Below are 25,482 nucleotides of genomic sequence, written 5' to 3'. Positions count from 1 at the left end.
GACAGTAGCACCTAAATCTCCTTACATTAAAACTTGCTTTGATACCTGCTTCTTGTACAACCACATTGTCAAGGACATCTGTTATGTCCTTAGGCTGTAGCAATGTTAGAGTGGCAATCAGATGTAATCAAGGTTCTGAATGACAAAAATCAGGATGACTATCATAATAATACACATTTTAGGGCTAACATTTTTGTGTGTGTATGTATGTATGCACATGTTTATGCACAGTGTTTGCAACTATGAATGTGTATTTGCACAGGAATATGCAGCTTATGTTGTAAAATTATAACTGCATGAGGAATTAATTTATTGTCATTGGATTTACTCCTGCTACCTGAACGATTTTGTGGCTTAAAAAAAAATAAAAGGGCAATTTCAGGTCAAAACTCTCAAACAGTACTGCTAAAACACAAATTCCTCAAAGCTCTGTCAGTTCAGTACTTAAGAGCCCAAAGCACCCGCATAAATTATCACTAATTGTTCATAGTAAGCTTGTAGTTTATGTATCTATTCCCTTTAGAAGTCAGTGGGCAGAAAAAGCCTCTTTCTCATCTCACTGCAGAACTTTATGGTTTAAAATGCCTTACCATGTTGAAACCAAGGAGTTTCTGTAGTAGACCGTTCCACAGCTGAGAATCGTACACTTTGTACTCTAGACTGAGTTCTGTCACCAGTCTAACAGCCTAAAGAAGAGCAAGAGCAAGGACATACTGGATTTTAATATACATTCATGATCTTCAAACCTTTACTTCTTGCCAGTGTAATTTTAGATTTTTACAGCATTACTGCAACTTTTAACTTCTGAAAAGCTACAACCAATCCACTTTAAAAATCGTTTTACAAGTGTGAGGATAATTACCCCCTCCATCAATATATATTTTCTAATTGTAGGAAGGCAAAAGCTTTTTTTATAATTTTCAAATTTTAAACTAGCAAGTGTATATTTTGATTAAGGGATGCATCACTTGCAATTGATGGCTATAAATCAGAAGTGTTACTGTGAACCCTTAATAGAAAAGTATCCTTTTCTGTCATATACCATTGTCTACGTGGGAATATTATGTACCTGCCCTTGTCATCAGTGTAAAGTTAGGTATTTACAAAACATACTTGGTAATACAAAGCAATCTTGCTTTCCAACCAAGAGAAGAGGGTACACAAAAGTAGGCAAGTACTGGGGAATAATTATGTGATGGGAAATATTAAGTACATCAATAAGATGTTTTTTAGTCTCTCTGAAAGAAGAGAATCTTTGGGGTAATTGCATATTTGCTGTATTTTTAAATATAATTATGAGTAACATATCTTAAGTAGTGTTTGAACAGGATAGAATATATAGGCTTCTGTTTAGAAGTGGATGTGCCATGTAGAAAGGAGCACATTTCACACAAGGTCTAAGAAGCAAGCAAAAAAAATTACAAAGGAATTAAAAACCATACTGTGGGTTCATGGCTGTGATTCTTCCATAGCCCCTTAATCATTCCTTCCTTAGGACTCTTATGAAATGATTCAAAAGTATATGGAATATTCAAGATTTCAAACTCTGCCAGGTAAACACAGCATTTGAGAAAATACCTGTAAAAAAAAAATTCCCCCAAACCCAGGAGTTAAGAGTTATTTACAATGATTATTATATTATACCTTACTTAAACTCAGGATAATATTGGAAAGTATTCTGTTTCTTCAGAAAAAGAAAAGGAAAAATAATGTAGACTCTATTTGTGCTTATGAAGGAGATCTTCATGAAGTAAAAAACTTTGTGGTTATCGCTTAGGGAAGCCTCATTCACCTGAACAAAGGATGACTTGGATGATCTGTATCTTGGATCATGCACCAAGATAAAGAGGGGAGGTTTAGATATGGTTCTCCACATATATTTTTTCCTAAATATATATATGGCTGTAAAACATCATTATTAAGGAATACATTAAAAAGATTCATCTTACTTGACTTTCTCAATGGGTTTCTTAAAGAGTGCTTCCACAGTGTTGGTATCTGCCAGATAAAGCAGACATTTCAGTGCTCTGCATCTGTGAGCAAATGTCAGATGAGTGACACCAATTGGCTGAGGGGAGTAAAAAACAACATAGGGAAAAGTCACAACAACTGGCTGAGCAGCTAGAAAGAGAATTACATACAGTATGATCCTTTCTAAGATTTTTATTATTCATTTAATGGAAATATATGCTAAGTTACAGACTGGTTCACATTCAGCTTTTATACTGTGTGTTCATCACAGTTCATCAGTGTCAAATCAAGGTGGCTTTCTAGATTTTAGACTATTAATGCAGGAAAGAGAAATTTGACACTGTATATCACAAATACATTTGGTAAGTGTGAAAGACTGAAGGTTAAGGTTCTGTTAAGATGTTACGACTCTGCTGTAATTGGCTCACTTTGGGTAGAATTAAAGCAGTTTAAGAAACACTCTAAAAAATGTCCAGTTCAGACATATCAACAAGAAATTAAAAGAACCCAGAATTCAATTCCTGCCCTTGACAATCTATAGCAAAACTCAAAGAACACCACAATTTAACTCCAAAACTGGTGAAAACAGCTCATACAGATACATAAATTACCCAAAACACATGCAGAGGCTTTAGGTTGAAACCCAGTTAAGCAGGCAACACTGGAGTTTAATATGAGGTAAAAAGTATCAAGCTAAAGTAAGAGCTTAGAAACTTACAGATGTGACAGATGTTATAATTGCAAAAAGCATTCTTGAACTACAATCCATTGGGCGGGACTGAAGGAGATAGATAACTCTGCAAAAATACATTTGTTTTAATACAAGTCCAGCACAGCTGCTGAAATGTAATATATCAGTATTTATTGAAATGTAAATATATTTCACTGTCAAGAGAGATTAAGTAGAAGAGAGTCCATGGTACAGAAAACCTCCAAACAGCTACTTTTAAGCACCTGCATACATCTGTAACTTATTGCAAGTGGCATTTTGTTGCATAAAGCAGTATTTGATGACTCAAAACTGATGTCACCAGGAAATAAAGATGAGTTGTGACTCATAGACTGTTTAGTTTCTTTAAAAGGCCAGATGCAGTTAAACTTGCAAGTTAACAATTCACCGTATCATAAGTAAGGCAACACACATACCTTCGGAGGTCTTCATCTTCCTGCACACCTCCAAAGGCTTCGTGAGTTTTCTTTCAAAAAGACATGAAAATCTAGTTGTGAGAGTTTTCTAAGTTGCTCAGATAAATAGCTAGGTCATAGCCTTGCTTAAACTCTGTCTTGAAAGCTGGGCTAATGCAGCCAAGCAGAGGAATTCTGTTTTTATTAGTCCTTTCTTTAACTGTATGCTCAGCAGTCAACACCACTCCTCAGCCTGCAAAGTGGTGTTTTGAAGTACAGGCAGTGCCTGCTCCCCATCCTTTCTCACTCAGCCAGCATTTAATTCTCTTTTAGCTAGGCTGCAACAGGAGAGGATTCATTCTCTTTCTGATTCTAGTGTCAGTGTTTGGTGAGGCTAATAGATTAACAACTCCTTTAGCCTTGCCATACAACCTAACTGTATCACCAGGTATAAGATTTTAAACTCCATACAGAGTGAAAACCTCATTAGAGGCAGAGGTGTGCAACAATGTTAGGAAGGTATTGAAACAGGTTAGTGGTCTAAATTCTGATGCATCTCAAATAGATTAATGAGCACTAAAGGCAAACTGCAAAATAACCTTCATATTTTGAACAACTATTAAAAATACCCATATGTAATGTAACTGCCCATTTTCTCCAAACACTAATCTCCAGTGTTGACTTACTTCTGAGGGCAGTGCAGTTGGACACAGCCATTTGTCCAGGAGTTTATCCCAAATTTTGTTCATGTTCAAATTGTTAATGTCTGCTATCTCCTTAGCTGCCGTATGGATATCTACATAGATAGGTAGAGACAATGTATTTACAAACTGGTATTATCTGGTTCAGAACTTTTTTGCTAGGTGATGGATACTCACCTGGATAATCTCTGCCAGTTGGGTTTTGGATTCTTTGGTCTATACTGGGGTGTTCATAGAGTAAAAGGATAAGATTTGCTGGTTTCCCAATAAACTTTAAATGCTCTCCAGTGTTCAGGTTATGTGTTATTAGAACGTTTTCTGTTGCTGAACGCTGATATTGCATATATAATTTCTTCTGTAGGACTTCTGCTTTTCCATGTGAATCATCCTTCAGAAAAACATCACAGTTTGATAGAAAACAACAAAAATAATCTTATCTTTTTATACTCTGAAGCAGTGTATTGAGTAGCAAGACCTGTTCTTCTGATGTCTCCCCAATACCAGTACCTGCAGGTATATTTCCTGTAAGCAGACAGTATTAACCATGCTGCACTTGCAAGCAGACATATGTTGAACAAAAAATTTGTAAATAAAGGTATGTTGTAAAAGAAAATATGTACTACATGTACAGTAAAATTAAGTAACTTTAATTAAAATTAAGTAAATTTAAATTAAGTAAAATTAAGATATTTTAATGTGAAATTGAAGGGAAAAAGATTTAATCTTAAACCATGGCTGCTAGAGTTACTGTTTATTTTTGGCACAATGCTATTCACAGATATGACTAAGTATGAAAGAACTATATAGTGTTCATTGTGTCTCAACTCCACAGCAAATGCAATATTTATAAGCAAGTTTGAGATGATTATTCACCTTTCCCTATCAATCATGGAAAAATGAGCCTGAGAACCAAGTGAAAGCAGACTTTCTTTATAGATACAAGCACAAATTGCTAAAGAGTCTTTGAACTCAAAGCAAAAGTTAATAATGCTATTGATCTAACACCTGGAATAGATCCCAGCTCAATCTCCTGCAGCAAGAAAAATGCATACAGCAGGAGAAAGAGCAAATTGTTGTTCCTTAAAATTGCTTATTTTTTGTCCAGTCTCCAAGAACTGTAAGCCTGACTTTTGCTAGGTTGTGAAGGAGAATGTTATGAGACAGAAGAGGATTTTTCTTACAGTTACTTTCCCTAGAAAAAGTACTTCCCATATCAGGGTTAATTAAGGTACAATTTACACACCACCATCCAAAAGACCAAATGCTAACATGAGTATCTCACAATTAAACCAAGTCTTGCAAAGAGTTTACCATTACCTCAGGTGTAGTGTTCTTTAGCCATTTCTCAGCGAGATAGAGGCAGAATTTCAGTGCCTGAATCTGGTCAGGGCCTTTTTTAAACAAACAACAACAATAAGAAAAAGGAGTTGGGAGGGAAGAGGCAGTAAATAAACAAAGTATTCATTAATCCTTTATACAGTATATCCATTTTATTTCAAAGAATTTAAAAAAATTAGAAGCTATTAAGAAAGCTCTTGTGGCTAGAAAGAAAAACAGTATCTACTTGGACTCTGATAATAGACATGTTAGGTTAAATTTAGCTGAAATGTTTGCTTTTGCTGGAAAACTTAAGATGGTATGAACAAGCAAGACAGTATGGCTTAAAAACAGAGGTATAACATTTCAGTAGTGATGCTGTATTATAAAATGTCATTATTGTTTTCAAACTTCTCCAAGTTTTATCTGACAATACCAAACAAATGTTTGGTCACATGCTAGCTTTTCTTTTTCCAAACCTATAAGCTTTTTCCCACTTCTTCACTCCTCAAATCAACACATGTGCACTTACCTGTTGGAAATTCTTGTGCAATCTTGTGAGCAATAGCTGCAGCCCACTGTGGATTCACTATTGACAGCAGGTATGACTGAATTGTCAGCACTGTTTTGGCTGTTTCCTTGTTAATAACTGATGCATACCCAGTGTTTCTCATTTCAAGTATTTTTGGCTTCACTTTCTTTTCAAAGACATGCCGAGCTGCAGACATGTATAAAGTATCCAGTGAAACCTAGAAAAAACATTGAAATAGATCAAAAGATGTTACAATATCACAGGTGAGGCCTAAATGATGCAAAAGAAAGGACAAAAGCTCTTTTGTTTCTTTGTGTGTGTGAGGGGAAAAGAATAATTTCGAAATTAATTCTTTCAAAATATTACTTTACCTGCATTAGTTTGGAAATCAACAGAAGTGTTGGGAAGGTTTCCTCACTGAGCTCCGCAGCTGAAAGAAAAAAGACAGCTGCCTATGACAGGGTCACAGTATGGTTGCAGCCTTCCCATATAGGATGAAGTGCTTTCAGTTTATTGTCCTAGGAGGACAGGCTGAGAGAGTTAGGGTTGTTCACCCTGGATAAGAGAAGGCTCCAGGGATACCTTACAGCTGCATTTTAAAATTTGAAGGGGACATACAGGAAGGCTGGAGAGGGACTGTTCAGAAGGGAGTGCAGCAATAGGATGAGGGGTAATGGTTTGAACCTAAAGCAGGGTAGATTAAGTTTGGACAGGGTAGATACAGGTTTAGGAGAAAGTTCTGCACAATGAGCATGTTGAAATACTGGAACAGGTTGTTCACAAATGTGGCTGAGGCTCCATCCCCAGAGACATTCAAGGCCAAGCTTCGCGGGGCCCAGAGCAACCTGATCTAGGCAGAAATGTCCCTGCTCGTTTCAGGGGAGTTTGGACAAGATGATTTTCAAGGGTCTCTTCCAACTCAATACATTCTGTGATTGTTAAATGCAGAACTCCACTGGGAGAGAAAGAATATAAACTTAATTATCCACACTGGTGTGGGAAGTGGATTACATGGATTAGTTTGGTCTTTGAGAGGCCCTAAGAAAAGAATGTGAGGGCAGAATTCTGAATCGTGTATATAAATCTTAACTCCACTGAAAGCCATTTACCTCAGTGGTAGCAATTTGGGTGCACAAGTGTTTTCAAAGGCACTTGGGATGAAAAATGCATTAATAAAGAAATACAATTGTTATGAAACATATACTGCAGAACTTCAAAGATCACAGACAGCAGAGAAAGGGAATGATTCATATACCTAGCCATAAAAAATACCGAACTTACATATAATGTTCCAGAAACACTGTGAAGTTCTAAAGAATATCAGATGAAAGGGCAATCTGGTTTGAGCAGCTGGAGATAAGGGAATCACATGCTCTAAAACATACTGGTGTTCTAGGTCCACAGGTGGAGAAATTCGTTTGTAAGATTCCAGATGTTTGAGGAGGCTCAAACCCTGGGAGAGGGGAAAAAAATAGAAGGGAAAAAACCCAAACCAACAAGATTACTTTATTTCCCCCATCTTCACAGTCTCACACTCAAGGACTTAGGCTCAGATTTTTTTGACAAAATTGGAACATATGTATAGAGTTTTTATCCCTGCTATGAGCCATTGCTGAGGAACTGAGAGATCACCATTTCTTGAATGCTATTTTCAGAACGAGAGCTGTGCAGAGTGGCAACAGAGTAAACAGACTCTTGAAAAGCTACACTAATAAACAGACAAAATACTGCAGTTGCCAACAGCAACATAATTAGACATACCTGATTTAGCTGGATACTGATGTTCTTTTCATCAGCATTTTGTACCACTTTCAGCACAATTTCAATAGTTTCATAGTCATAAGGATCAAGCTGTTAAAAACAAATTGAGTTTGTTATATCTTAAAAGTTAACTGAATTAACTTTCTCCCTTTTACCACTAACTACACTGACATAACACTGAAGAAACAGAATAAGCATTGGAACATACTTCTCTAATATAAAAGATTTCCACACCACAGTCCTAAATCCTAAAAAAAAACAAGGCCAAAGATGAAGTGATGAAAAAGAGGAAAAAAAGTCCTTAAAATAAAGACCACACTTCACCCCTCATCCTCCAGATGATAAAGAGAAAACAACCAAATTGGAAAACCCCAAGATTTTTTGTGTGTGTGTGCTGCCCCTAGCTATTTCTAATGCAGCACTTGAAAATATTCCCAGTGTGCTGTGATAAGGAGAAATGACCTCTTTTGTTGATTATTTTCTAGCTGTTTTTTTGTTGGGAAGAAAGCCTCTACCTGTCTTTAAAGAAAATGAGATCTGTCATTCTGTTTTTTTTGTAACTACTTTTTTCTTACAGATGTAGAACCCTGAAACATTTACATTTTTTTAAATTAGCAACCCTTTTCCAATTTCTGTGGAATTACTACTCTGTCATTCAAGTGACATTTGAGACTAGATGCATATTTCAGGGATTCTTTTTTTTCCTTCTCCTTCTGTTGTGGTGTTTTTTTTGTTTTGCCTTTTTCTTTTATTTCTTTTACCTTGTACAATATCCCACTGAGGCTGGTGACCACGTCTTTCGTGCTTTTTAGCAGAGGGATTATTTCTAGTGCTCTAGCTAGCAGTGTGGAATGAGGTTGCCTCTTACTGCATTCTGCAGAGTCATCTTCAACATGATTTGTATTAGCATTCTGGAGAAGAAGTGTTTCAATGCAAAGCTGCAGTGCGGCATCACTGTCCAGCATGAAAGTACTAGAAGAGCACAGAACATTATTCATAAGGAAATAAGCACCCTAACAACACCAAAAGTCACAGAGAAAATAAATTCCCCAGAGACCAGTACTGTGATTAATCACTTAAAACCCCCCAAATAATCTACATATTACATTAATCAGGATCTATTTAAACTAAACTAAAGTAAGCATTGTTATTATTACAGCAACAATTAAACACACTTGATTTGCTTTCATTATTACCTGCAGTAACTCAGTATAAGATCTGTGTTTACTTTTGGGTTTTGCACCAGTGTTTTTATGAGTTCCTTCTTCATTATGGGTGGTTGTCTGAATACAGTCTCGAAAGAAATCTATGGATAAATAAATATTTTTTCATCTTATTAGACAATATCAAGACTAATTACTTATATAACTATTAGAGCAGGTCCTGAGGAAACCAAAGATGATCAGAGGAGAGCTCTCCTTGAGAGAAATGGGGTTGTTCAGCCTGGAGAAGAGCATGCTGCAGGAAGATCTTAGAGTAGCCTTTCAGTACCTGAAGGGGACTACAGGAGAGCTGGAGAGGGGCTTTTTAAAAGGGTATGGAGTGACACAACAAGGGGCAATGGCTTCAGATTGGAAGGAGCTCAGTTTTGACATTAGGAAGAAATTCTGCCACAGGAGGGTTGTGAGGCACCGGAACAGGTTGCCCAAAGTTGCAGAGGCTCCAAGCTTGGAAGCGTTCAAGGACAGGACAGATAAAGCTTTAAGCGACCTGCTCTAGTAAGAGATATCCATGCCCATGGCAGCGGGATTGGTATTAGATGATCTTTAAGATCCCTTCTAGCCCTAATCATTCCATGATTCTATATAGTTAACCTTTTATGTTTTCTTCAGTTTCAATCCAAGCACCTCTACAGCAGAGAAAAGAAGCACAATTTCTGATTATGCCCTGTGCCAAACAGTACTTAAGCACATAAAAGTTCTTGTATAGCACTCTCAATTATAGAATTTCTCAATTCTAAGGTTTAAGCAGATTGAAAAATTAAAATACCCTCCTGCCAACTTTCCTTGTATTTGAATGGGAATTATGCCTAAAAATCACAGTACATCTCAGAATATGTTGATATTTCATAAGTCAATCAAACTTACACCAAATTTACCAAGCCTGATACCCCATTCTGCATCAGTAACCAGTTCTTGGAATTTCTTTTTTTCTTCTTCTTCCCCGTGTTGGTCAGCAAGCTGCACTCCAACTAGAGCTACTGCCTAAAAGAAATGAGGAGTATTAAATGCAAGTATAAAAAATAATCTGAAAATTTGGAATACCAAGGTCTACATCCTTAGAGAAACTTAAATTATAAGTGATTACATAACTGCATAAAATTAAAACTAACCTGACAGAAGGTAGTATCAGGATTACTGCACCTCCTGAGCTGACATTCCAGAGGTACTTTAAAACCGAGTTATTTTCTCAGAAATATCATGTTAGTGTTGTACTAGTGAAGTTAATAGAAAAGGCATCATCTTTTCTCCACATTTATGTCACTTTCCCTCCTTGTTGCTTTGTTTTCTTACTTTATATTTTCCTTTATATTTTAATAGATCTATTTTAATATTTCAAGATTTTTAATATTTCTTTATTTACTAATTTATTCCATTCTCGACAACTGCTGCCAGAGAACAATTTCTCCAAGCTATAACATAGGCAAAAATTACAAAGGGACTTGAAATAAACAATTTCAAGATTGGAATAGGTCATAATGAGATAGCCTAAAGCTTGGACTTGGATCACACTATTTACGGCAACTTCCTGTGCACAATTTTATGCTGTGATTAAAGGAAGTAGCTTCTCTCTCAAGTGGCACCCTAAATGAGAGACATATCCAAACAGCTGTACCCTTAATAATAGCAAACAATTGCACTTCCATTCTATATTGCTGATGTATTGTTTTAAAGAAACTCTTCAATAATCCCCACTTGCTGAAGAAATCCATTGCTTTGGGAAATTACCAAAACTTTTCTGTAGTTCTGCCATGTATTGTTTATGACATCCCATAGCTTATTGAATATATCTTTCTTGGGCAAAATAGTGCAATATCCCAGTGCCATGTTCTGGTCTATGAGACGACAGTTGAACACCTGTGTTTTAAGGGTGGAAAAAAGAACAAGTCAAAGATTTTAGGTATTTATTTTAATAGATCTTTGTCTAATGTATGAAAAGTACTCTGTAATTTAGAGGTGTGTTGGGCCCCTAAGTTAGAGAAACAAAAAGAACTGAAAACATAACTATACGGAAGCCAGTCTAAGTTCACTTAGATGATGGTGTTTTGGAAACAGCGAAGATTGAAAATCTTCAAATGGTATGCAACTAATGTGTGATCAAAGAGCCATGGTCTGCAAGAGGCTCAAATCCACCAGGGCTGAGAGTTCAAAGGCTGTTCAGAAACACAAGTTTCAGCTACAGTGGAATTGAGACATGAGGCCATGGAAACCCATCTCTTCCCACTACTGCAATGCTACCCATATATTATCTTCCCTGTGTTTTTCCCAAGTGTGTAATCTTTCCAGAACATGTGAGGTTTGTGGGATCTGGCCATGTGGCACGTTCAGAATGGGCTTCTGCGATAGGATGGGTAGCCCCCATCTGGATAGAGCGAAAGAAAGGGGCTCTCTTCTCCTTTTCAGAGCATTCTTACCTTGTGTAGCAAGGTCAGGATAGTGGTCATAATTACTGAAGTACATTTCTGTTGTATAGCAGTGAGAAAGGTTTTGTTTTCAGCCAGTGTATTGCTGTCATGTAGCTGTTATTAAAAAAAATAGCACACAGTTAAAAATAAACTCTAAGCCTTCAACTTCTGTCATTTATAGCACACTAGGAGGTAACACAGTAATTGTATTTTCACATTTACTTAAGTTCTTACAAAGATCTCTTCTAGGTAGAAAGAAGATTTCTGTTTCAAATTGCTTTTGGACTGAGAACTGTTTCTTGAATATTCTGTTTGGAACTTTTCCCATACTAAGCAGTGGAAAACACAATGTGAAAGAATATGATACACTGTTACTAACATTCATGTTATTCCTAGCCTCTATGCAGAGACTAGAAGTTTAATTCTGAACATAGTTAGCAAAGAGAAAGAGAGGATCATGAAAAGTAGGGAAGAAATTATCACTACCTTTCACAAAATGACTCACCAAGTGGTAGTGATTTTTAAAAGGTCATGGTGATAGCCTTTCCCATACCTATCAAGTTCTTAAATAAACTGCTTTCAACTTGTTAATAGTTGGCATACTTGTAAGATTTATTCTCCAGTATCAGCCTTGCCATACCTTTTCACTCAGGGGTAAACTCATGTTGTTTGTTATGCTATGCTGAAGGCAGGATCCAAGGGAACAGACTATTACCCGGAAAGCTAACTCGCACTGACTGCACTCCATCAGGTTCTGTAGCATTGCACAGATGGGAGTTCTGGCTGGCAGCAGATGGCTATAGCCTGTGATGTATTAAAAAAGAACAAAAAAACAAACCAAAAGCCAAAAAGAAAAAAAGGAAAAAAAAACCACCCCACCAAAATCAATAAAACACAATGCAAAAACCCCAAACAAACCCAGACAAACAACCCCCCTCCCAAAAAAAACAAACCACCCAAAACCCCACCCCAGAAAATAATTAGTATTTATTTAAGCATATTGGTTTGGAAATTAGAGCAGTTTTCCTTTATTGAATTTATGACACAAGACTAGCCTTAGTTTTCTTTGTAACCTTAAATTTTCAGGGTTTTTAATTTAATATTGACTCAGTTCAAAAATCAGAAGCTGGTCATCTTGGAAATCCTCTGGATTTACCAGGTCTCACTGGTAAAGCTTCTGTACTGAAGTACAGGCTTGAAATCACATGGCCAAATAGCAGCATTTGCCATCCAAACTGGTGTCTTTTGGCTGAAACAAGCTATTCTCCTAGAGTAGGACTTTGAGTGAAACATCTAGGCACCTACTTAAACTGTGAGATAGTCTTGCTTATGTAGGTTTTATTTATGCCTCATGTTTTCTAGCAGTGCAGTTTACACTTTTAGCATGGTGAACCTGCCATCACTATACCTTTAATAAATGTGCAGTTTGCCAGGCTTGTAGAGTCCAAAGGATACAGCTTGCTCTCTGCAAGAGAGACCAAATACACATCACCAATGTGTCAACATCTCAACAACATTGTGAAGCCAGCACAAGTACCTTAAAAATACTAAACTTCAGGGACAGGACATAAAATAAAGACATGAACTATAAGAGCCAAGACTGGGATTTTTAAATGCCTAATCAGAAGTTATTTTCCAGGAGGAAATATATTTTTTAACTGCACAAAGGAATCATATAATCAAGCAGGTTGGAAGAGACCTCCAAGATCATCCAGTCCAACCTATCACCCAGCCCAATCCAATCAACTAGACCATGGCACTAAGTGCCCATCCAGGCTTTTCTGGAACTTCTCCAGGGACAGGGACTCCACCACCTCCCTGGGCAGCCCATTCCAATGCCAATCACTCTCTCTGGCAAGAACTTTCTCCTAATATCCAGCCTATATCTCCTCTGGCACCGTGTCACCTTGTTCTGTTGCTGGTTGCCTGGCAGAAGAGACCAACCCCACCTGGCTACAACTTCCCTTCAGGTAGTTGTAGACAGCAATGAGATCACCCCTGAGCATCCTCTTCTCCAGGAACACAAACCAACAGTTTTCAGTAAATAATTTGTGTGTAAACCTTTGTCCTGATGAGAGTCAAAACACACTTCACCTGTGAGGGTTGTAAATCTATTAAAATTAAAGAAGCATGTAATTTTTAGGTGGATTTAGCACTGTGTGACAGGATTTGCAATTATGATGCTTTTTAATATGCCAATGACAGATTGAGAAAGCATTTACCCCAAGAGGTATTAAAAATACCTAATTCTGAAATATTCAGTGCTCCTTTCAGAGAGCTGAAAGTGTCTTTTTTTTCAGCACTTACCACATTGTAGTGTTTATAATACTTTATAATTTTCATAAAGTTGTGTGTATCTACAATGGTATATGACAAAGGGACAAGCACTTTAGAATAAGCTGAAATTCATTTTGATAAAACTACTGCTTCCAGAAGTTGTTTAGAGAAGATTGTAAGAACAGGCCAAGTTTTATAGTAACACATCCCCAGGGCATTCTCTATGTCATTAACAGTACCACAGTATCATCAGGGTTGGAAGAGACCTCACAGATCAAGTCCAACCCTTTACCACAGAGCTCAGGGCTAGACCATGGCACCAAGTGCCAGGTCCAATCTTGCCTTGAACAGCTCCAGGGACGGATAATTTAGATTATTCCTGAATCAGAACAAAAGAACCCCAAAGTCCTTTTCAGATTCTACATGCCTCCAACGAGTATTTCATCAATGAGGTTTCTGAGGTGATAATATCCACATGTGCTAAATTATTGTTCCACAAAAAATCAGTATGAAGTACAGCTTTGATATTGACTCAGTATTCAGGAAAGTGAGTTTACCATAAACAGGCAGAAGAGAAGAAATAGTTTCATATACAACTGGAAGAGCTGTCTGTGGATCAAGAACTATTCCATCTTCATTAAAGAAGTCGTCAAAAGTCCACTGTTCATAAGGATCTTTATCTCCTCCAAATAATGATGTCTAAAGAACATTGTCAAAAGTACACACAATCAAAAGCACAGCTAACAAGTCTGCTAGCTAAGTGTGGTAAGACATTCCAGTTTTTGAATAAAGAACATGATTTTCTATTTAAAAGTGGATTTTACTATACTATGTTTTCTGAAATATGCAGTATTAAACAAATTTCCTACTTAGGATTGGCCACATTTTCCTTTAATGTTGCAGTTATTTTGTTGTACAGTCAAAAGGCATTCTTAATTAATTTAATGGAGGCTTTTATAAACACTCTTGGCCAAATATTATCAATAAACATTTTTCAAAGAGATCATCTTTCAGAAAAACAACATTCAGTGCATAAAAATGCTTGCTTGGCCACTTTGATCTATTCCACTCAAATTGTAAGAGCCCTTTCATTTCGAGTACTCTGAAGCACTGCTTGAGCTGAATAAAAAACAAAGCTGCTATTCAGGAACTTGATCCTTCTTAAAGTTTCACAGAACTGTTGGCAATGCCCTCACATAATGTGTTGGATTAAAAAAAGAATCAAACCCTCCCTGCCATATTTTATCTATTTAAAGAAAAAAAGTGTTCTTAAGGTCAGCTCCCTGTGTTCTCCAGCAGCCCTGGCAGCAGCCATTCAATAAAATCACAAATATTGTCAGTCACATTAGCAGGATTTATGATACTGAATTGTATGTGGAGAATGCTACTTGTGTTTGTGCCGCAGCTGCACTGCTTTTAGTTCTCAGATCAGTTTACTTCTTATGCTGTAATACAGGCTCAGGAAATATTTCATTTGCAGAGCTGTGTGTAGGTTTTTCTTGTTTGTTTCAAACATGCTGATTAAACATCGCTGGAAAATGGAGAAGAAATGTCTACACACTTAACACTAATCAATCAATCAAGACATTACATGCTTTAAAAAAAAAAAAGTATTTAAGCTAACACAAAATACCTTTGCTGTAAATCCATAGTTTTCTATTTGGCACTGCCTATAAATTTCCTTGGCAATCAAGGTATATTTGCATAGTTCCAGAGAATCTAATAGTAAATCTGTTAAAAAAATTAAGATCATGAGCACAGTATGAATGGAAAGTTCTTATGTCCTATTAAAGGAAACAAGTTTTTTGCAGCACCTCTTTCTCCAGACTCATATGTAGAAATTAATTTTATTTTCATGTATAGCAAAGATTGTTTAGAATAGCTGATTCCCAGCATGAACAGAAATAAACAACAATAGTAATTACCTGGACCACAAACTGTAGCTGCTTGGCAAGCCATTTCATAGATCACTGCTGGAAGATTCATATCATTAGGAGTGATAATTGAAATATCAGCTCCCAACATGTGACAAAGCCTTTGAGATGCTGAAAACAGCAGCTTCCCTGTTTCTTCATTACAGTGATTTTCATAGAATTCCCTGTTAAAAAAAACCACAACAAAACCAACCTGGAATAGTTTAAAAAAGCTTAGTTGTTAGGGCTTTTACTTAAGGCCACATTACGTTCTGGCTATTTAGTTCTCCTCTACTTATCTCTTCAAACCAAAAAATTGTATGAAATACTTAAGATCATCAAGTCTAACCATTAACCCAGTAGTGCCAGGTTGCTACTAAACTATGTCTGTCAGCACCACACACGTCCATGGCTTTTAAACCTCTCCAGGGATGGGAACTCCACCACCGCCCTGGGCAGCCAGGTCCAGGACTTGACAACCCGTTTGGGGAAGACCTTTTTCCTCATGTCCAACTTTTCCTCATGTCCAACTGACACCTCCCATGGGACAACTGGAGGCCATTTCCTCTCATCCTTTCTCTTGTTACTTGGGAGAAGAGATGGACCACCTCCTGGCTCCGACTTCATTTCAGACAGTTGTAGAGAGCAAGAAGGTCTGCCTTGAGCTTCATTTTCTCCAGGCTGAACACCCTCAGTTCAGCTGCTCCTTGCAAGACTCATGCTCTATTATGTAGGTTTGTTGGCAACTGGAAAAGATGTTACTTCCTACTTCAGTATTGCAAGCAATATAAGCATATTGCTTGAACACTCATCTTTAGAAAAAAAAAATCAAACCAAATCCCTTTTCCTTTCTCTACATCTAATTATTTCTGCAGAGTATCAGAAATAGTACAGAAAAGCCCATTAAAAGTTGTCATCTTAAAAATCTCTGTGATTTTACCTGCATATTTTTACAGCATCTTCAACCTTTCCAGCATCCAGTGCCCTCAAGGCCAGTTGTTCTCCCAGTTCTTGCTCTGACCTTTGCAGGAGCAAAGCCAGTTTGTACAACCTTGACTTGGTAGGATGGTTTTTGGATTTACCATCTTCAGAGTTACAGTTAAATGTCTGTGCTTTTCTAGACTTGGACTGAGATCTGGCAGTTTCATAAGCTTGTATGTGATCCTCAAGAAGCCTAGACAGCAGTAAAGGATTCCTAAATTCTTCAACTGAAAGAAAGATATCAAAATCTTCCTGCAACAAAAAAGTAGTATTTATATTCATGTAACTTCCTTAAAACATGTTGAGGAGTCTTGGTATTAAAATGGTTTTATTTCCTGCTTCATTCTCAGAGGAATGCTTTCACTACAAAGCTGACTTTACTAGTATCTACTAACTACTGATTTATGTAATAAATTAGAGAATTTTGCTATGCAATAGGTAAGCAAAACGAAACCCCCTGGAGGATACTGCCTGGTCAAATGATGTATTAATTTAAGCCATAAGAAGATCTTAATAAAATATTACAGTTCTCTATTATGAAATCTTTGAAGTGTTAGCAATTCAGATTTTTAGGAGTATCTAATTTTCTGGTTAAAGGGGCAACTGAGTTCTAGTAATTGGGAGCTTTTCCACTATTTAAATTGCCAGATTAGCCTTAGAATTTCTCTGAAGTCCACAATACAACCTTTCCACATAAGTTGTAAATACAATTAATTTTCAATATAATTCAAGTTATAAGAACAGTTGGGATAACTACAGTAAATCAACAGGGCTTTGAAACTATGAAGATACCTACCTGCAATGTGGCAAGTGTTTCAAATGTTTTTAGGTTTGCTTCACATTCATCTTTCTTCAGAGGACTGTCTGTTGGAGGAGCAAAACAATTACTTTCTGAGTTCACAGATAAACCAAATATACAATGTTTAAGTTGTAGCTTACCTTTCTGAATGCTGAACAGGAATTTAAGGATTTCCACCAGTGTCTTGGTCATGAACATTTGTGTTTTGCGCTGCAGGAAAGGAAGAGATTAATGTTTTGTCTTGTCATTTTCAGCAATAATTATCAGGTCTAAGATACAACCAGTTGAAAAGCAACTGGGATAGAAGGTTATTGTAAACATGAATCCTTTATAAAAACAGCAAATATTTTGTATCTGGAAAATGTATGTACACAGTCTGTTAGCTTTCATAGCATTTTTGCAAATATCCACCCTTCTCCTTTTGTTTCTCCTCCCCTGGCCCAGAATAAGTCCCTAAAACAACCATTAACAAAAACTTGCAGTGGCAGCAAGACAGAGTGTGTATTATCAGTTGTGAAGCTTCAACCCACTTTGTTGCAAGGCAAAACCACATCTACAATTTGTAAGTAAATATTTTCCAAGCAACTAAATATGTAGGACTGGAGGTATAATGCAGGAGGATTAGAAATGATTAATCAAATTCAGACAGCCATGCCATTGTGTGGCAATTCCTTTAAGAGAACACAGAATAACTGCATACTGTACAGAATCAGAATCAACTCAAGTTGGAAGGGAATTTGACAGGTTAGCTAGTCCAACTTCTTGCTTTAAGCTGGAACAGTTCATCTCTTTTGCTGGCATGGGTTTTTACTTTTGCTTCCCTTACCTTTTATAAGCATCTTTGTAAGAATAGTATTTAGAATAACTTGTGTACAGACTTTAGAATGTGAAATGTCTTGTTACCTCTTCAGAATTATCTGCTCTATTCTGCAATACCAGTGTTCCCCATACAGTCAATCTCTCTGCAACTTTCTCAGCTTCAGCAAGAGTCAGAGATTTTAATAAAGTCAAAGACTCTTCTCCCTGAAGAAAGGAAAAAAAAATAAAAGAAAGAAAAGGTAAACCAGAAAAAAATCAAAAGGCACTTGCTTCTGGAAAAGCTAAGCTAGGTGCACATATATGCTTTAACAAAACGGTTGTATGTCAGCCACTTGTCTGCCATATGAAATGACCACCTTAAACTCCCTGATAATTTTTACTAAATCTATGTCCTTGCTCACTAAGGGTCATAAATAAGCAAATGAAAACATGGTTTTGTTCATTGTCAATTATGCAACATTAAAAAAATAAAGAATATCAGGAATACCATGTGCTAATAAGGCAGAACAGATGTTAATAAGAGAAACAGTGTTTTGCAGAGGAGTTAATTTGATTGCCTTAATAAAAAAACTCTTTCAGGTTAAAAAAATCTCAATAACATAAGCAAGGATGACCACAGGGTATAAGGGTAATCACAACTCCTATTATGTAGTAAATAAGGTAAATGTTTCTAATTAGAATATCAATGTAATTTAAAGGTAACTTCCATTTTTTTCCCCAAACTGGGACTTGAAATTAACCTGGAAGAAAACGTCATACTAATAGTTACAGCATTCAACACTTTGTATTGCCAGGCAAACGTTCAGGTGCCGTCAAAACTAAAGGGGAAGGTCTGTACTCGTTAGAAGAAAGCATTTATCAAACTTTTTTGTTGGCAAGAAAACAACTCTTGCAAAAACAGTATGTGAAAATATGTAGAACTTTCAATTCATAACTTGTGTATCATAATTATTTGAATAATTATAAACTTGTGTTCATAATTATCATCAGTTTTTGACACAAATGAAGGATGGCTCATGATTCTTAAGCCTCTGAAAATGGTCTCATTTTTCAATGTTGAGGCAGTTATGTGTACAATTAATTGAACTACAATAGGAAAAAGTTGTATGTAAACTATGTATAAGATTTCAGCAAGTAGTGCAACTTGTCCCTGCTTTGAAAGTAGGCCTCAGTGTCTTTAAATTCTGAGCTCAACTACCACAAAATATTTTAGTACCCTTTCTCTGTCAATGAGGTCTATCATCCTCAGAATGTAGACTTCCACAGTGGGCAACATATATGTTGCTACAATTTTCAAAGCATCCTCCAAAGACGTAGGGGTATCTTGTTTAAGGATATATTTCACTAGTCTCTGTAAGGAGAAAACAGATATGGACTTTAGTTTGCTGATGCATAGGATAACAGAGGAAGTAATTTATAGACACTGCTTCTGCATTGTAACTGTACAGCTCAAATCAAGCAAGCATCCTAGAAATTAAAAAGTTTTGTCTAGAGAAAACTTGACTTAAGCGTAACTGGAAAAAGATTGGTCTTGGAAAAGGGAATTATCCTAGGAACTCTCAAAATTATAGGGACTCATCTAGGTCCAAAGAACAGCAAGGAACTTTTCCCAGAGATACTCAAGTTTCCTCACTAATAAAGGGAAGATGCCACAGAAACAATATGTATTAAAAAAAAAAAATCACCAGGCCTTGTTCACTGTAACTTGAGGAGAAATCAGATCTGAAGTTCTGAGAGGACTTGGCTTTCCTTTTTCCCACCCCCGATACAGAAAAGACTAAATTATCAACACTGTGCTAATTAGATTGGACTAAAATAATCTGCTAATTCTTAAAAAGAGTGGGCTTTCAGGCAAAAAATGTGTCTCAACAGGATAAGAGAAACCAGAAGTGATAATGAGTGGGAGATGCTAGTTGCTGAGATTTTTTGAAGTCTGCCTATGAAAATGCATGCAGGTAAAATGCAAAGAGTTTTGTTTAACAGAAGTAAGAGTAATGCTGATCACTCACCATTATCATCTGCTTGTCCTTCAAAAGATTAGTATCTCTTATCCCATAAGCTCGTAAAAGCTTCTTCATCTCCATCAGTTGATAACTTTCCTGCAGTAACTTTACTCTGTGGGCAAACCAGACTATTATTAATTTATTTGGTACTTATAACTTGGACATTAGATTACATGACAGACAGTATTTCTTTACCATTGCCCCCAAATACAACTCTAATTCGAAGTATGCACAAAACTGCAGTGTAGACTGTGGATATTGCCTTACTTGACATGATTCATTTCCAAATGCTGTTTTACCAGCTGCTCCACTGCTGCACTCCATGGTACCATTACACCATGCATTATCTGAAGAACTGCATCAAATTTTACCTATAAAAGAAAGATAAAGAGCTTACTTTCCAGAATAACTTACAAGGTAATCTCTCGAGGCATTGTTTATGCATGATTGATTCATCTAAGCAAGAATTTTATTTCCTGGCCCAATCTTCACTTGCATAAAGGAACACACTGTATTATGGTAATGAATGTAAACTGGATTAGAAAATGCTTATAGTAATATTTATGACACTGTAAGAGCTTGAATTTCATACATACTAAAATTGATAACATTAAAACTAAAATTAAATTTGCAAGCAAATAATATCACAAAGGAGATTACTAAATCAGAATAAAAAGACAGTATATTATTTGTTCCTCTTCGAATCACTGTTGTAAAAATGTACTCATATGATCAAGTGAAACAGTTCATTCTGAACTGATGTTCTGGAGCTACTCGACACCTATTTCATAAAACATACTTACATCTGTATCAGAGATACAGCCAATGACAGCTATTGCCTTTGCCTCCCATGCAGTTTCAAATACTGATGTAGACCATGTCCGACAACGTTCTAGCAAATCCTGTATATTTGGATAAAGATTATTAAGATATTTGAATTCAGAAAAGATAAGAATCTTATAACAAAACATACAAGTATTTTTGACACCAAGACCTGCCTTTGTATCTATTAATGCCCTATTATTGAAACAGGAACGCAGCAGTTGACAGAACTATGCTATCTGAAAGCTGGTCCTCGAATTCAAGCTTAAATAAAAGTGCTCATCAGGTTTGTTTTCTGCTTACTCCTGTTTAAATAGCTTTCTTCAAAAGAAAATACCTTTATATACTGTAGCAGAAGTTCATCCTTTTGCAGATTATGTTCACAGAGGTAGGGTTTTATAAACTTCTCCAGAACGGATGGGACGAGCTCTGGTGCCAAAACTTTATCAAACATGCGGAACACAATAGTAGTTGCATTTTCCTGGGCAGCAAGTAGAACAGTGCCACGTTAGAATATCACAGATGTTAGCACATGATCCTTTACATTAATAAATAATGCAACACCCAATGTCCTCCAAAATCAATTGAATGATTTCAAGAACTAGCATCCTTCATTAAGTCAAAAGAAAGTTTTCTTATGCAAAGCCTCTATTGTTCAGTTGTTCTTCTAATCTCTCTCTCTTGCTACTGTTTGCTCCACAGTATGTGATCTGTAAATGATAAGGACTGTAGATAATGGAATTTAAGCCATACCTTCTCTTAGTATCTTCTCACATCATATATCTATACCCACGATGGAAACAGAATTTATAATACAGCACATGAGATACAAACACAATTTTAACCAACCAATCCATCAGGATTCCTCATCTGACTTTAAATTGCAGACTACAAGACTTATTTTCCATTTCAGAACAATCTATTACTCAAAAGCACTTCCTGAAATGTCTGCAGGATTACCTTTTCAATATCACAGAGTGCCAGCCTGCAGTTGTATTTTCTGTACAACTTTATCAGTTGTTGTAAATCATTTACCAGCTTCTTTAACCTACACACCTCTTCACAGTCACATCTCTGAAACAGTGTTTAGAAATGAAACATTAGAATCTTCAAGCCCATTAAGTGCTGTCATAAACAGGAAGAAAACAAATTATTCTCCCTATCTTTGGTAACTGACTTACAATGCACCAAGTAAGACTCTGGTAAGACATTAGGAAACATTCTTTATATATTTATAGAGACAGTGATGCACTAGCAGAGCCTGCACAGGGAAAAGGGGTGAGCACTGCATTCACTGAAAGTCTTGAGGACAGGTAAGACAAAAGGAATAAGCACAACGGACCTACAGCTGACATTCTCTTTACTCAGACCAGTTTTTCATGGGATTTCCCAGGAAACCTCACAAACAATTTCTGATGCCTTGCAATCTTGAAGATTTTATAAATATTCATGCTGAAATGTTACCTTTATGTGTGATACAGCAAAGAAAAATCAAGTACATTTTGAAAGTGGGACTTAAGAGAGTAAATTTCTTTTCTTGCCATTATGCAGTTTGAATGTAGGATTCAGAACTTTAAGACAGCACAACAGAATTCAACATTCCCAGCTTTTAAAATGCAGCTGGTTAGCTTTGAGCTTTATCTTTCTCCACTCTTATACTGGCAGCTTTGTAGGTGCTACTATAAGTAGGATATACAAGACACTGTTTATTTGTGTTAGCACAAATCCAGTATTCAGTCTTACAGCTAGCTGATTTTAGATGGTTTTGCCAGGCCACAATATTTGGAACTTATTTACAATTCAATGTATATTTTGACAGTGATAAGTTTTGAATTTAAGTTGGTAAGGAATACCTGGCTGAAATGTGTTTTGTAGCACCCAGAGTTATTTCTGTACTACAGAATATTCAAAACTATTTTTCATAGTTAGACTATTTATACATCTATGAATGGATATCAATGCATTGACTTCTGTTTGTTTAATTTGTAAAGTCAAGAAGAGTGGAACTCAGTTTTTTCCTTTCATGGAGTTAAGTCAATCATCATCAAAATTAATAGTGACCTAATTATCATACATTCCAATAGAGCATATGCTCTGAAGTTTCCTTGAAGCAAATCTTTGTCACAATCATTTCTTACCAAAGGAACCCACTGGTTACAAGTTGTTAGTCCCATTTCATGTGGACTTTTACTGGTGAAAAACACCTCTGCCATTTGGAGTCCATTTTCTGGCCAATTTGCCTGTCCAGAAAAAGTTAATATTAGTAAACTATATTATACGTGCAGAAATACAAGACATGGAAAATTTCTGCAGTATGATTTACCTTATCAGTTAATTCAAGGTTTCGAGCACCTTGTTCCAGCCACTTTGCTAGTATTTTCTGAAAGAAAAGACAGTTAGAAGTAGAGTTATGCTAGCTATCAAAGCCAACTTTGCTATTAGAAGTTTAAATCAACTGTAGGGGAAAGAAATCCTTTAAAAGTAAAGGGAACAAGGCTCTGATGTTCAAAAATAAAAGCCTGTAGATCTGACTATAAAATTATTTTCGTCTGCGAAAGTTATATTTTGCATTTATTACTTTAGTCTTACCTGTCCCTTTGGCACAATTCTTCTTGAGAAGGGGATCACTACATTTTTAAGCCACAAACACAGTTCCCTCAAAGGGATGGTGAAATGGATGGCATTAATCAAGTTTTCCAGCATTTTCTCATCAAAGCTGCTTTCAAAATCTGCCTAAAATATTAAACCAAACCAATTACACATATGGAGCACAGGTGTATCTGATACTTTGTAAAGCAGTTTCACTAAGAGGAAGAAGAAATAAATTTCACAAATTACTCAGAAAAATCTCAGTAATCAAAGATAGCCCTGGTCAGAAAGACTACTTGGTCTTCTAAAGACGACCACATTGAAGCAATTCCTTTGCAAATTACAGTGGCAGGATCATGTCCCACTACTTCAGGACTTGCTATAATAGCCCATAGCCACTAGTACAAATGTGTCATTCAGAGTAAGGAGACTGTGGTGAATTTAAAAGGATTTAAGAGCAGCCACTAAATGGCCTCTTGAAAATTTTGAGAGCTGTGCTTGCAAGAAAGTGAGTGGAATATTGCAACTACCACAGAATAAAATGAAGAGTTGTCATCATTCAGACCTAGAAATACGTGTTCTGATATCAGAAACATCATGCTATTCCTGAATCAATATGAACTTCAGCCTTCTAAGGAGCTAAGTGTACAGGTAACTATTTTGATAATAGATGAGATTCTGCCATAAACCTTTGCTTTTCTGAGGAGCTATTTCATAACTGCATCACTCTGATTCTGTTAAAAACACAAAATTTAAGATGCTTAACATCCTCCTTAAATACCAAAGAGATGTCTATTCTCTCTCACCTGATGCCTGAGCCAGAGGTACTGTGCACAGGAAAAATTTCCTTCTTCTAGCTGAAAAAGGACATTCTTGAAAATGTCTTCATTATTCAAGAATTCTGTCCAAGCAATACCACTACAAACAAGTGGAGGAAAAGAAAGTTAAATGTCAATATTAAAGGAGATGTGGGGGAAGAATCTCAAACCTTTTCTAGATAGTATTATATGCTGTATTAGATTCTGTGCATAAAATCATCCCCCCTTCTATATCTGTTAAAGTGAAAGAAAAATCTATACAAGATAGGGCCTGTGCAACAGATAATGTATTTTCAGCATATAGGATGACTCCACCTCTCTGCATTCTCCCTTCTCCACAGCAGAGGATGGAACTACCAGGCAGATAAAGAATGACTTAAAACGTTTAATGAGCTTCATTTTAAAATAAGTCTTAATTTCAGTGGCAGATATTTAATAATTACATTTTAATTTACTTTTAATTCTTAAATGTACAAACAGAAACAAACCTGAATTTCTCTGGTCCAAAAGCTCCATAAAAAGTTGTAAGCTTTGCCTGAGCTCTCAATACCTGAATACAGAGATTTAAGGTCAACATCTGGCTTATCAAACAAGTCACATTACATGGCTAGAATAACCACCACAAAGAGGAAGAATGGAGGAAAATAAAGACTTCAGAAGAATTTAATTTAAATTACATGAGTAAGTTTGTTTAATAAAGCATTAATCCAAAGTTTCAATGGTGTAAATACTTTATGCTGATCCTCCTTGAAGGCAAATGAGGCCTGTTCTGTGTACGATAGGACTAAATAAGAAACAAAATTAAATACCTAAGAGCACTTAAAGTTTCTTCCTTTGGTTTCTGAAGCATCTGAAAAATGAACCTTTCTCAGACTGAAGCAATCGCTTACTTCTGAAACCCATCATTAATCTGGTTCTCCTTCAATAGAATCTCTTTCTATATAATATAATCAAGTTCAGACCTAAAAGAAGTTCAATGGTAGCATGGTTTTTAAAACTCCACACTGCACTTGTTTAAGAAATGATATTACAGGGCTAAGAAGTTTGTCCTCACCTCAGTTACAGATACCAGAGCCCCATCAGATGGAGCAACAGTTGTATCCTCTTTCTTCAAGATCTGAAACAAACACATGAAATGGTTTGGCTGACAGCTCAGCAGTACATGCAAAACATGCCAGATAGCACTACAAAATTAAATAGAGAGAAGCAATAATTTTAGTACTTCTGCAAACTGGAGTCTTTATTTTATAATGTTAGACTCCACCTGAATTGTTACATGTATTCAGGATTGGACAAATGTTGTCTCGCTGAGACAGTTCTGAAATTAATATTTTAAAGGTAAAGCCTATTACTCAAAACTAAAACCTGCTTTCTGATGTACAAATAAAACTGTAAACTCTTTTTTGCCCTTAAGCAATAGCAAGAAGGA

At 36.3% G+C, this 25,482-nt stretch overlaps 1 protein-coding gene across 1 annotated transcript in view; it reads right to left on the bottom strand.

Moving 5' to 3' along the window:
• KNTC1 (kinetochore associated 1) overlaps positions 1-25,482 on the bottom strand; it is a 38,880-nt gene that overhangs the window by 5,310 nt on the left and 8,088 nt on the right. The window contains exons 19-56 of the mRNA XM_064169042.1: positions 25,108-25,170; positions 24,542-24,603; positions 24,042-24,153; positions 23,236-23,379; positions 22,970-23,026; positions 22,785-22,886; positions 21,607-21,720; positions 20,984-21,127; positions 20,628-20,726; positions 20,092-20,195; positions 19,831-19,936; positions 19,038-19,172; positions 17,906-18,025; positions 17,143-17,212; positions 17,000-17,067; positions 16,163-16,455; positions 15,235-15,407; positions 14,943-15,040; positions 13,867-14,008; positions 12,441-12,497; positions 11,673-11,836; positions 11,042-11,146; positions 10,356-10,484; positions 9,495-9,611; positions 8,604-8,713; positions 8,169-8,379; positions 7,408-7,497; positions 6,928-7,099; positions 6,018-6,076; positions 5,647-5,863; positions 5,115-5,188; positions 3,975-4,185; positions 3,783-3,892; positions 3,118-3,167; positions 2,690-2,768; positions 1,950-2,068; positions 1,443-1,578; positions 591-686 (exon numbers count right to left, since the gene is read on the bottom strand). Of these exons, the coding sequence (XP_064025112.1) occupies positions 591-686; positions 1,443-1,578; positions 1,950-2,068; positions 2,690-2,768; positions 3,118-3,167; positions 3,783-3,892; positions 3,975-4,185; positions 5,115-5,188; positions 5,647-5,863; positions 6,018-6,076; positions 6,928-7,099; positions 7,408-7,497; positions 8,169-8,379; positions 8,604-8,713; positions 9,495-9,611; positions 10,356-10,484; positions 11,042-11,146; positions 11,673-11,836; positions 12,441-12,497; positions 13,867-14,008; positions 14,943-15,040; positions 15,235-15,407; positions 16,163-16,455; positions 17,000-17,067; positions 17,143-17,212; positions 17,906-18,025; positions 19,038-19,172; positions 19,831-19,936; positions 20,092-20,195; positions 20,628-20,726; positions 20,984-21,127; positions 21,607-21,720; positions 22,785-22,886; positions 22,970-23,026; positions 23,236-23,379; positions 24,042-24,153; positions 24,542-24,603; positions 25,108-25,170 (4,512 nt within the window). The remainder of the gene's footprint in view (positions 1-590; positions 687-1,442; positions 1,579-1,949; positions 2,069-2,689; positions 2,769-3,117; positions 3,168-3,782; positions 3,893-3,974; positions 4,186-5,114; positions 5,189-5,646; positions 5,864-6,017; positions 6,077-6,927; positions 7,100-7,407; positions 7,498-8,168; positions 8,380-8,603; positions 8,714-9,494; positions 9,612-10,355; positions 10,485-11,041; positions 11,147-11,672; positions 11,837-12,440; positions 12,498-13,866; positions 14,009-14,942; positions 15,041-15,234; positions 15,408-16,162; positions 16,456-16,999; positions 17,068-17,142; positions 17,213-17,905; positions 18,026-19,037; positions 19,173-19,830; positions 19,937-20,091; positions 20,196-20,627; positions 20,727-20,983; positions 21,128-21,606; positions 21,721-22,784; positions 22,887-22,969; positions 23,027-23,235; positions 23,380-24,041; positions 24,154-24,541; positions 24,604-25,107; positions 25,171-25,482) is intronic.

Source organism: Pogoniulus pusillus, chromosome 30, assembly GCF_015220805.1.
Source record: "Pogoniulus pusillus isolate bPogPus1 chromosome 30, bPogPus1.pri, whole genome shotgun sequence".
NCBI lineage: Eukaryota > Metazoa > Chordata > Aves > Piciformes > Lybiidae > Pogoniulus > Pogoniulus pusillus.
Note: the sequence above shows the minus strand (reverse complement) of the source record. Positions and strands in the feature narration are given on the sequence as shown.